The following is a 13,208-nucleotide window of genomic DNA, read 5'->3' on the forward strand; positions in this document are numbered from 1 at the left end:
TAAAAAACCTTGTATAAGGTGGATAAGTTACTAGACCTTGAAACTCACTGACCCTGCACGCTGAAGTGACTGCCACTGAAAATACAACTTTCCAGGTCCAGTACTTCAAGTCACAGGAGCATAGTGGCTCAAAGGGAGCTTTCAACATCTGGGACAAAACCAAGACACAGCTAGAAGTCTGATGGGAGGCCTCAAATGAAGCAAACCCTGATGAACTGGACAACAAAAGCCTGTACAGAGATTGGTCTACCTTTTACACGCTGGTCATAAGCACCAACTGCACTAAAGGGAACTCGTACTGAGTTGGTCTTGAGACCAGACTTGAACAAATGTCGAAGGTACTCAAGCAATTTTAGTATAGAGCAGGAGATGGGATCTAAGAACTTCTGCTCACACCACAGGGTAAATCACTTCCATTTAAGTCCAAAGAACTTTCTAATAGAATCCTTTCTTGAAGATAAAAGAACACAAGACATTATCAGATAGATAAAAGGGTTACAAGAACAACCTCTTAACATCCAGGCAGCGAGAGGTAGGGACCAGATGTTGGAATGGTGCTACTGTCCTCATCCTGAGTGATGAAGTCTGAGGAAGTCACAAGCCTGATCGGTTCCCTGGACATCTCCCTGAGGAGTGGGAACCAGATCTATTTTGGTCAAAAGGAGGCTATGAGAACGATGGTTCTACATTTTTCTCTCAGCTTCAACAGTCTTCGACACTAGGAGTATCAGAGGATACGTGTACAGAAAGCCTCTGCCCAATATAGGCAAAAGCATCTGAGGCTAGTTTGCCCTGTGACCATGTTCTGGAACTGAAGAGCATAGCCTTCCTGTTTAGAGGGGATGCAAACAGATCCACTGTGGGAGTGCCCCACTGGCAGAGAATTTGACATTCTACCCACCAGCACAGGGACCATTTGTGAGGTTCTAGGATCTGATTCAATCTGTCCATCAAATATGTGGAACTGAGAGCCATCCCCTGAAAAACAGCCCAGTCTCACAACTGGACAATCTCCTGACACAAGAGGTGAGATCCCATGCCTCCCTGGTTGTTGATGTAAATGCATTGTAACCTGGTTACCTGTTTTAACTAGGACTACTTTGTTGGCCAACCGATCTTTTTAACGCATACTATATTGCCCTTGGATCCAAGAAGTTTATCTGATGAAAAGTTTCCTAAGCAGACCAAAAACCCTAGGTGCAGAGGCCCTCTACATGAGTTCCCAATCTCAGGTTGGATATATCCTTGGTGAGGACAATTTGGACTGGAGAAATCTGGTACACCTCTGGTCAGATTGGAATTCGTTTGCCACCTGTTGCGCCCGTCGGTTGCAGACAGCTGCAACCTTTGCTGCTCACCTCATTTTGCCCAGTAGCTCCGATCCTGGCTAAGATGGCCACCTCTGCACACTGACCTCCCTGGCGTTCCCGGGACGGTGAGGGCAAGCCCAGTCGCCATCTTATTTATTTATTTATTTTATTTTTAGTTTTTTTATACCGATTTTCCTGCATAAAATGCATATCAAACCGGTTTACAATGAAACAGAATAAGCAGGAAGTAAAATTCCTTAGTCTAATACATTTAAACGTCAATAATGAAATAATTTTAAACAGAGCAAAAAGCTAAATAACATTAATAAAAATTAAATTATTAACATAAACATAAATATAATTATATTAGAAGGAGCACAAAGGTTAGCACGAAGGGGAGCACAAAGGGGAAAACCCCTTTGTTGCGCGACGCCTGGTGTAATCGCGCCGTTAATCGGGTCGCCGCTGGCTAGTCGTCATGACATGGGGGGGGCGCGGGTCTTCACATCGCTGATTTTCTCTTTTAACATCTCAGTTCATTTTTACTATTTTTTTGTGTCTTTTTCTCACAAGATGTAGTTTTCTTTAAGTGCCCGATGGTAGTGGGCTGCCCCTCTGTAACAGCTCCTGGTGGAATCGCGCCGTTAATCGGGTCGCCGCTGGCTGGTCGTCATGACGTCAGGGGGGGGCGGGTCTTCACATCGCTGATTTTCTCTTTTAACATCTCAGTTCATTTTTACTATTTTTTTTGTGTCTTTTTCTCACAAGATGTAGTTTTCTTTAAGTGCCCGATGGTAGTGACTCTGGGGTGACCTAGGGCACGCACGCGCCTGCCTCCTTCTTATGCACTTCATGGCGGGAACCTCGGGGGCAACCCCTCCGCATGACGTCACTACCTACGTATATATTTAAACCTACTGGACTTTCCTACCTACGAGTTAGCAAGTATTCCATCTTGCTTAATTCCTTTATGCTGAGACACTTTGTATCGCTGTTCCTGCGTTCCAGACTGAGTGACTCAGGTACCCGCTCCTCGGGGGCCTTGCTGCACTCAGGGCTATCTGCTCCTCGGAGAGCCTCTTCTGCCTGTCTCACCTTCACCAGCTAAGTGAGTTCTTTTGCATCGGATCTCCGCTGCTGCTACTATGAATTCCCTACTGCATAGTGATTACAAGACCTACTCTTCATTACCACGTCTATCTTGCTGTGTGGATCCTCGGGTTACCCCGCACTGCGGACCACTACCGGAGCTACAACGCACAAGGTATACTAGAAGCAAGTACTTTTCCGGGTTACCCGCGCTCTGCGGAACCACTACCGGATTCACACTGTCTTGTACCAGTTACCTCATCTGCCTCCAGCCTACCCCGTGCTGCGGACCACTACCGAAGCTACCACGCACAAGGCTTATCAAGAAGCAAGGATCCCCGGTTTACCCCACTCTGCAGACACTACCGAGAATCCATCCCAGGTCTTCCTATTTCCAGGACTGAGTTTACAACCCACTTCTCGGGTTTCTCTTTGATGTATAATAAATATTCTCTGACTCCTGTGTCCATCACTGCTAAGACCCTGCCAGTCGTGGAGAGTCCACACAGGCTCCTCCTGGGGGTGGAGTTAGCTCTCTCCCACGACCCAAGGGCCCACAAACCAATTATCCAACATAACACCACCAGGGCAACGGAGTCCCTGAGCAACTGTGTGAAATGGATGCTGTCCTGTAGCTCCTGAGTAGCCCACAGCCACTGAGATCTAAGGGTACATTGGAATCTCCTCATGTGAAGAGTGCCAAGAGAATGACATGTACCGTGGATGCTGTAAGGCCAGTTTCAAGATGTCCCATACTGATGTTGCTGACTCATGTGATCCTTTCCACCGTGATATCCCTCTTTTGAAGGAGGAAGGCTAGAGTTATAACTAGCAGAGCTCTGATAAACTCCAGTTGAGATGATAGATTCAAGTGAAACTTGGACAGGTTGACAATTAATCCTAGTAACCTTCAATATCCAAATGGTCTTCAGTATTGATTGTGGCATCTGCCTGCGATGTGCTCTTAAATCAACCAATCATATAGATAGAGATATACATGGGTCCCCATTCTGCGCAGGTTTGCCGCACCATGGCAAGGCATTTGGTGAAGACATGCGAGGCCAATACTAGACTAAATGGCTGTGCGTGGTAGAAGTGACTGCTTACCACAACAAATTTGAGATATTTCCTGTGATGGGGAAATATCTATATGTAGATGCAGATGTAAGCATCCTTGAAATTGAGAGAGCATAGCCAGTAGGGGACCTTTTGAAGAAAAGAGATTAAGGTGCATCCAGGGAAACTTTTCTTTTTTTTAGAAATTTGTGGAAGGCCCTAGGACTAGGAGGGGACAGAATCAGCCTGTTTTCTTTAGAATCAAGAAATATTTTAAGTATAATCCCCACTCTTTTTTCCCTAGTGGAATGGGTTTAACTCCCTGGCTTCTAAAAGGGAAGAGAACTCCTTTTGAAACAGTTCCTGATGTGGTTAGTGACCCTAACTGGCGTCCAGAAGCAGATTTGGTGGGTGACGCAATAGACATAATTTGTATCCTCTTATGCTACTGAAGACTCACATGTCTGAAGTTTACTGGGCCAAAGATTTACATACAATCTCAGCCTGTCTCTGATAGGAAGGCCCTCTAGCACAGGTAAAGGGATGTAGGCTATACTCTCCGTGATCCAGTCAATACCCTGTCCTGGCTGTAGCTCAGGGGCTCTCTGCTCCTTTAGATAGGCAGGCAAGGGCTGATGCAAATGGAACTGCGGTGGGATGTCAGTGCTTCCTCGGTTGGAAAAAGTGTCTCCTTTGCCCTTTCCTTTGGATACCTTCTGAGGGAGGAGGGTGAGTCTGAAAAGACAGTGTAGATCTGCTGCAGTGTTGCACAGAGCTCACAGATCTGTGCCCCCATTGCTTTTACTTGATCTCTGATAAGATTCTCTCCAGAACAAAGGATGTCCACATGTCTTTCCTGGACCTCTGGTCAAAGGTCTGAGGCCCACAGCCAGGCAAATCTGGAGGTGCCAATCCCCATGGCAGAGTCTCTCGATGCCATTTCGAAATAAAAAGGAAAAGTGGACCATGTGTTTTCCACAATCCATTCCATTGTCTACCAGTGACTGGAAGGTATCCTACTGCTTTTGAGGAAGCTGCTCAATCACCCGCTGCATCTGCTTTAGTGGTTTCCACATGTACTAGCCCATAAAAAGCTAGTAGGCAGCTATTGTGGGCATTTAGCATAGCTCCTTGAAATATTTTCCTCCCAAGCGTGCCCAGGATCTGAGGCTCCTTCCCCAGTGGCACCAAGGAATGAGTCCTCTGCTTCTTGGCCCTCTTGAAAGTGGATTCAACCACCACAGATTGGTGTGGTAGTTGCCTCTTTTTGAATCCAGGAGCTTTCTGGACAAGATAAATTGTGTCCTTCTTCCTCTTAATGGGAGCCACAGGCAAAAGGTTCTCCCTCATCTGTGCATCCTGAAGGATTTCGTGGACTAGGACTGCCACAATCTCCTTTAAAGCCTCCACAAACTGGAGGAATCATCTTGGTTCTGGTTTCATCCTCGGTCAGTAAAGTAAATGGAATGGCTTCTGCCATTCACCAGATAAATCCAGTGGGGGAGAAGTCCTCAGGAAGAGACTTTCTTCTCTCTAGGGGAGAAGATGAGTCAGTGGGGAAAGCCATCAAATCATTCTTTTCAGAGTTATTGTTAAGTTCTATAGCCATACCCCTATGAGAACTCTGAGTCAGACCCAGACTGGTAGGCCAGGGGTGAGGATGCCAACAGTGCCTCAGAGAGGAGAAGATTTGGCTGCTTTGGCTTGGATTCTAGGGAGCTCCAGCATTTCAGGGAAGTTACCTGCCTGAATAGGGTGGAAGATCACCATCGGAGCAGCAGACATCAATCCTGATTCCCTTTCAGGAACCGGCATCAGCACAGCACAGATGGTGGTCTCATGCAAAGTTGCCGGACAGCCGAAGGGACTCGAGCAGTGGCTCAACCTCAGTCTGTGGTGGCCCAGATGCCTTCAAAACTGGAGCACCGAGGCCTCACAGAGCCTTATCTAAGGCCTGCTTTATCTTCTTGCCCAACTTCTCCACGAAGATAACAGATACCAACTCTGACTGGTTGGCAGGAGATGTGGCCACATCTTCCTAAGAACCGAGAGGTGGATGGGGGACATACACCTGGAACCTTGGAAATTGGTGTTGGATCCAGGGCATCAGAGAGGATGGAGATCTCCTCATCACAGGACTGCTTTGGGTTGTCTGCAGCTGCCCGCCGGACCATCCCTGCTCCTGGCATCGCACACCAATGGAGACCGAGTGTCTGTGCTTTCAAGACTTCTCCTGATGCCTGGCATCTGAATTCCTCAATGCCCATGTTGATGAGGCAGAACCCTTTTTCTTCTTCATCAGAGTTGCCAGGTGAGGTCCTTGTCTCTCAGGTCCTGTCGTTTACTATGTCGTGGAGAACCAAGTATTCCCCTGATGCTGGTTGCAGTTTCCTGGGTCCTTCAATGTTGATGCCTCCGAGGCTGATGCATTGGACTGCCGGTACCTGACAGTGCTGCACTCTTAGTTCCGGTCAAAAACTGTCGACCTTTGAAGTTAGGGTTGTGCACAGATGACACTTCTGGGACATCATGTGACACCCCCAGGCATAGGATACATCAATCACGAGGATCAATAATAGACTAACCCTAGCACACAAGGGGCAATCCACTAGACATGGTCAGCCAGATAAAAAGGGAGGAAAAGTTGAACTTGATGGCAGCAAAGGAATCAACACCTGATGGTCACTGATGGTACAAGATGGAAAAAAAAGCTTATAAATATAAGCTGAAAACCTATCTATGGACACTGCTGGGAGATTGTGGGGCCCCACAATGAACAATCCTGGAATACAAAAACCCAAAACAGAGGCCAAGGAGCAGGATAGTGAGGAACTGTGACTAGTGGACTCTGTGGAAAAAAGACAGACACTGAAGAAGGGGCCACTCAGTGGGCAAGCTCAGTGAGGCACAGTCAAAGTTCTAGAAACATTGATATCAGAAAGTTCTGGGTCAGGTTACATCAGATGTTGTCGCCCTGCTATGCCTAACTGCCATCCTGCACTGAGAATTATTATACTGGTCTCTTGCATTCAGAGACCAGTATACATGGCTTCACCTAGACTGCAATTCTTAAAACATGACATTTTTGCAATTTTCAGGCTACTTCCTTTCTTCCACCAACTAAATGTACAGTTATTATAAAAGAGAAATGTTTCATTCTTCTTACCCTTCCATACAAAGTGTGCAACAATGAGTGTCCTGTTCTGTCTGCCACACAACAGCATCGATGAGCCTGTCCTCCTTTCCCAAACTTAAGGCTCTGTCCACCAAATGCACGCTGATAGATCTTTCCTTCTTCTGTTCTGCTAAATGGCATTCCATAGTTTTCAAGCTGTTCAATATAAATATTAAATCAAGAGTTTTATTCTGTACAAAATTCTAGTACTAACTGCATTGTTCCTTAAGAAAACTAAATTTAGTGAGGTCAATATTCAAAACTATTTAGATGGATAACTCACGTTATCCATCTAACTCACAAGTTAGCCATTAAAATGTTTGGTTTTGAATACTAACCTCAGTATGTTTATTTATTACATTTATAATCTGCAACATCCAAACCCATTCATCTGTGCAGTTTACAACATTAAACATCTATAATCTTTCACATATAACAGTTAAGCAATTTTTAAAACAGTTTAAAATCATACTGCAAATGCTTGTTTAAAAAAAATAAGTTTTCAAAGATTTCCTAAAAAATTTCAAATCCTCCATTTTCCTCAATATTAGAATTAACCAAAGATCAAGCAGCACATGAGCTTACGAGACAACACAGTTTCCTAATCCTGCACAGACTTGCAAAGAATCCACTGGTTGCAAGAAATGAACAACTTTTAGTCATCTTGTGCCTATAAGTAAAAAAAAGCAACTGAGCTAAAAGATTCCAAATTATCCCTGTCAACTGAAAGCAGGTTGTTAATACAAACAAAAAACACACTTTGAAATGTCTGTATGCCAATGCCCAGAAATCTAGAAGTAAGATGGGAGCGTTAGATTGTATAGCAGTGAATGATGAGACAGACAAAGGCATTTCAGAGACATGGTGGAAGGAGGATAACCAATGGGATAGTGCTATACCAAGGTACAAATTATATCGCAATGATAGCGAGGAACAACTTGGGGGAGGGGGTTAGGGCTTTTATGTCCCTTCTGTGAGCCAGCAGTGAACAGTGAACTGGGAAATTAAGAGAAAAAAAGGGACAAGAGGGCTCAGAAACCTGCAAAATAAAGAGAAGCAGCAAGACCACGTGGTGAGTGATACTGCTCCCACCCCCAGCCCAGCACTGTTTTCAGGCGTTTAAATTACAGACGCTTCCCTGGGCGTCCCTCTTTCTGCCAGGATCCTCTCTCAGTCTCTGTCCTCCTCCACTGCAGGGGCTCGTGCGGTCGGCACAGCTCAATCGGGGCAAGAGCCCGCTCACCCCTCCCTTCTGTGAGCCAGCAGTGAACAGTGAACCGGGAAATTAAGAGAAAAAAAGGGACAAGAGGGCTCAGAAACCTGCAAAATAAAGAGAAGCAGCAGGACCACGTGGTGAGTGATACTGCTCCCACCCCCAACCCAGCCGTCTAGCCCAGCACTGTTTTCAGGCCCTTAAATTGCAGACGCTCCCTGGGGCGTCGCGCACCAGGCATCGCGCACCCGAAGGAGCGCAACCTAAGGGGCCTGCCCCTTAGTGCGCTCCTTTGTGAGCCTTTGTGAGGATTCAGGCGAAAGGCCCTCCTTTCACTACACTACCACACCACAACAGTGCTACTCGCCCCTTCGTGCAGACCCAAGTGGAGACTCTGCCTCTAGTAAGGCTCAACTTTTGCTTCACCTCCATTATTGCTTATTCTGCCCTCTTCTACCACAACCTGGTGGTTCAAGCATTCTGAGAAGCCTCAGAGCTCCACCAGCTATCATAGCCACAGGCTCCTCCCTTTCGAGCCCCACTCGATCTACCAGCACTGCCCGTAGTTCCAGTAGCCAACATGCGATCCTTCAACATTCCTTATCTTCTACAACCGTCTGAGGAGACTCCCTAAGCACTACCCACATTCACGCAACCGACAACAGAGGATCATCCCCATCTCTATAACGCCTTGCACACAACTACTAGGCCTGGCACTTTTCTCACTGACTTTATTCAATGCTCAGTCCATCTCTAAAAAAATCACACATCCTCAACAACCTCCCTAAACGATACTAAACCAGACATCTGTGCTATCACAGAAACCTGGTTAAAAACCTGGTTAAAAACCTGGTTAAAAACCTGGTTAAAAACTACAGATACAGTACTTCTAAATCAGCTACCTACCTAGGCTTATGACCTACTCTCTATTCCCAGGATCAAAAAAAGAGGAGGAGGGCTGCTCCTAGCTGCCAAAAAAGGATTAGGCCTGACCCTACAAGCCACAATTACAACAGCCAACCTCGAATTTGCCCTCTTCAAATCAAAATACCTTCTAATCGGATTGATTTACGCTCCCCCAGGAATTCTAGAGGCAGACCCATCCCCCATCATTGAACTAGCCGCCAAACATCTTAATGCAGGAAAACCAGCGATCCTCATGGGAGACTTCAACCTGCACGTGGACGTCCTACCTCGCTCCACCAACTGCGAAACCCTACTCTCCTCCCTCGGCCACATGGGGTTCAGGCAAATTGTCAATGAACCCACCCACAAGGCAGGTCACACGTTAGACCTCATTTTCTTAAATGAAGGAATATCGTCCGTTAACAATCCATCATGCCTACAGGTCCCTTGGACGGACCACCGAATCATCTCCACGGCTCTAGAGATCATGGAACACCCTCCCCAAACTACACATGCAACCTCAGTCGCCATCAGAAAAACCCTGTACTGGAGAAATCCTCAGCTCTCATTTATCCAAAGAACTAGCTCAACTAAACCTCTCAGACGTCAACACTGCCACTACCTCATGGATCAACATCACCAATAGGGTGGCTGATCAAGTATGCCCCATGACCACGAAATTGCTCCATCCTGAAAAGGACAACAGGAAACCCTGGTTCACGCCGGAGTTGAAGTCGCTCAAACAAGAGCTAAGATGTAAGGAACACAGGTGGCGAAAAAACCCGTCCACTATTACCCTCTTGGCTTATAAATCTTGCCTAAACTCTTACAGAAACATCAATATAACCAAGAAAGAATTCTTCTCAAAAAAGATCCACCACTTTATCTTCGACTCTAGAGCTCTGTTTTCCTATGTGTCAGCCCTCACTAAACCAACTATCCCTCTTATACCAGACACACAAGCATCCAACAAAGCCAACGAACTGGCGGTCTACTTTGAGAAAAAAATAGACACCCTCCTTGCTCCTCTCAAGGTGCCCTCTCCTCAACCGAACTACCCTCCCACTACCAGCAACACTACCTCTCACCCAACCCACATGCAATATAAAGCAACTACAGCTTCGATGGCTTCCCTTGAGCAGACGTCCGCCTTAGAAATTGAAAACATCCTTAGGAAGATGAAGCCCTCATCCCACCCACTTGACCACATCCCATCCAATCTACTGTTCTCCATTCCTAACATCATCGCTAAACCGATAGCAGACATCATAAACTGCTCGCTCTCCCAAGGTCAAGTCCCTGACCAATTCAAGCTTGCTATTCTCAAGCCTCTCCTTAAAAAACCTAACCTTCCACCCACTGACCCAGCTAACTTCAGACCAATTGCCAACCTCCCAATGATTGCAAAAATCATGGAGAAGGTAGTAAACAGACAACTATCCGAATTCCTAGAAGAGAATGTCATTCTAACCTCCAATCAATTCGGATTTCGAAAGTCATTGAACACTGAATCTCTACTAGCCTCGCTTTCTGATAACATCCTCATCAACCTGGAAAATGGTCAACCTTTCCTTCTCGTCTTACTGGACCTCTCCTCAGCATTCGACACTGTGAACCATACCTGCCTCATTCAGCGTCTAGCAGATATTGGTATAACAGGTTCAGCGCTCAACTGGTTCAAATCTTTCCTTGAAAACAGACAATACAAGGTCAGGATTAACAACAAAGAATCACTCCCTATCAGATCAAAGCTGGGGGTACCTCAAGGATCATCCCTTTCACCAACACTATTCAATATTCATCTCCTTCCACTCTGCCATCTACTATCTAACCTCAAGCTAACACACTTCCTATACGCGGATGACATTCAGATCCTCATCCCGATAATGGAATCCCTCCACAAAACGTGGTCTTACTAGAACAGCTGCCTTTCGGAAATCAAAAACATGCTAACAAGCCTCAACCTCGTGCTAAATACTAGCAAAACTGAAATCCTCATAATAGCTCCAGACAAGTGCTCTCTATTCAACCCAACTAGTTCCACCCAACTCTCCTTCACATCAATCGACCACACACCACAAGTAAGAGATCTTGGTGTACTTCTGGACAACCAACTCAACTTCACCAAGTTCATAAACAATACTACCAAAGACTGCTTCTTCAAATTGCAAGTCTTAAAAAAATTAAAACCTCTTCTACACTTCCAAGACTTCCGCTTGGTACTACAATCTATCATCCTCCCTAAACTGGACTATTGCAACTCACTCCTCCTGGGCCTGCCAGCCAACACCATCAAACCACTTCAGATGGTCCAGAACGCGACAGCCAGAATTCTCACTAACACCAAAAAATGGGATCACATCACCCCTATCCCTCCAAAATCTTCACTGGCTGCCCATAAAATTTAGGATACAATTTAAATCCCTCATGATGATTCACAAGGCTCTTCACAACATCTCCCCCCTCAACCTATCCTTCCAACTACAGCAACACGTCTCCAATAGACCGATCAGAAGTGCATACCAGAACATGCTTCACACCCAGCCAACAAAAACCTCATTGAGGAAACGAGCTCTGTCCACTGCAGGTCCCCATCTTTGGAACCTGCTCCCACCGGACCTCCGCCAAGAACCATGCCTTCCGACATTCAAAAAGAAGCTAAAGACTTGGCTATTCACTCAAGCTTTCCCTGAGAGCTAAAATCTGGTGAAGCGACAGACGATATACCTACCTCTGTACATATGTTCCTGATTTATGGTTCCTGATTTATGGTTCACAGTTACATTTAATTGAGTTTATGAAAGTTCTCTTTTAATAGTTTTCCTGTATACTTGTGTTAATGTATTCTGCCTTGAGGCGACTGTTTTAATGTATTTCCGCCCTGGAGGCGACTGTTCAGTTCCTTGTAAACCGGTGCGATATGTATTCTTTACAGGAACATCGGTATATAAAAATTAAAAATAAATAAATAAATAAATAAATAAATAAATAAATAAATATGTCCAGGATGGCACAGAGTCCAACAGGATAAAGATCGTGCAAAAGACTAAATGAACAACAGAATCTTTATGGGCAGAAATTCCATGTGTGCTGGGTAAGAGTATAGCGAGAAAAGTGTACTACCACCCACATGGTCAAATTGATAAGATGGGTGATAAAATGCTAAGAGAAATTAGGGAAATTAACCAAATTGGTAATGCAGTAATAATGGGAGATTTCAATTAATCCAATATTTATTGGGTAATGTAACATCAGGACATGCTAGAGAGATAAAGTTCCTGGATGTAATAAATAACAGCTTTATGGTGCAATTGGTTCAGGAACAGATGAGAAAGGGAGCTATTTCAGATATAATTCTTAGTGGAGTGCAGGATTTGGTGAGAGAGGTAACGGTGGTGGGGCTGTATGTCAATAGTAATCATAACATGATCAAATTTGAATGAATGACAGGAAGGGCTCTAGCACTAAACTTTCAAAAGGGAAATGTTGATAAAATGAGAAAAATAGTTATAAAAAAAACTGAAAGGTGCAGCTACAAAGGTTAAGAGTGTACAACATGCATGGACATTGTTAAAAAAAGACAATCTGTGAAGCGCAGTCAAAATGTATTCCACACATTAAAAAAGGTGGAAGGAAGGCCAAACAATTGCATGCATGGTTAAAATGTAAGGTGAAAGATGCTATTTTAGCCAAAACATCATCATTCAAAAACTGGAAGAAGGATCCATGTGAAGAAAATAGAAAAAAAAGCATAAGCATGAGTAAGATAAATTAAAAGCATTGCTTACAGAGGATAAGAGAGAATTTGAAAAGAAGTTGGCCATAGAAGCAAAAACTCATAATAAAAACTTTTTAAAATATATCCTAAGCAGGAAGCCTGTGAGGGAGTCTGTTGGGCCGTTAGATGATCAAGGGGTTAAAGTGGCATTTAGGGAATATAAGGCCATTGCAGAAAGACTAAATGAATTATTTGCTTCAGTGTTTACTGATGAGGATGTTGGGGAGATACCCGTTCCTGTGACAGTTTTCAAGGGTGATGAATCAGATGAACTGAACCAAATCACGATGAATCTGGAAGATGTAGTAGGCCAGATTGACAAACTGAAGAGTAGCAAATCACCTGGACTAGATGGTAGATACCCTAGGATTCTGAAATAACTAAAAAATGAAATTTCAGGTCTATTACAAATAATTTGTAACCTATCATTAAAATAATCCGATGTATCTGAAGTCTGGAAGGAGCAAATGTAACCATGATATTTAAAAAGGGCTCTAGAAGTGATCTGGGGAAACTATAGACTGGTGAACTTGATTTTAGTGCCAGGAAAAATTGTGGAAACTATTATAAAGAATAAAATCACAGACCATATAGACAGACATAGTTTAATGGGACACAGACAGCATGGATTTACCAAAGAGAAGTCTTGCCTCACAAATCTGCTACATATTTTTGAGCGGT

The 13,208-nt window shown here is 44.6% G+C and overlaps 1 protein-coding gene across 1 annotated transcript in view; it reads right to left on the bottom strand.

Moving 5' to 3' along the window:
* Positions 1-13,208, bottom strand: part of SDHA (succinate dehydrogenase complex flavoprotein subunit A) — a 207,134-nt gene that overhangs the window by 146,339 nt on the left and 47,587 nt on the right. Inside the window, exon 5 of the mRNA XM_029589934.1 lies at positions 6,622-6,786. Within this exon, the coding sequence (XP_029445794.1) occupies positions 6,622-6,786 (165 nt within the window). The remainder of the gene's footprint in view (positions 1-6,621; positions 6,787-13,208) is intronic.

The sequence above is a fragment of the Rhinatrema bivittatum genome, chromosome 2 (genome assembly GCF_901001135.1).
Source record: "Rhinatrema bivittatum chromosome 2, aRhiBiv1.1, whole genome shotgun sequence".
Taxonomy (NCBI): domain Eukaryota; kingdom Metazoa; phylum Chordata; class Amphibia; order Gymnophiona; family Rhinatrematidae; genus Rhinatrema; species Rhinatrema bivittatum.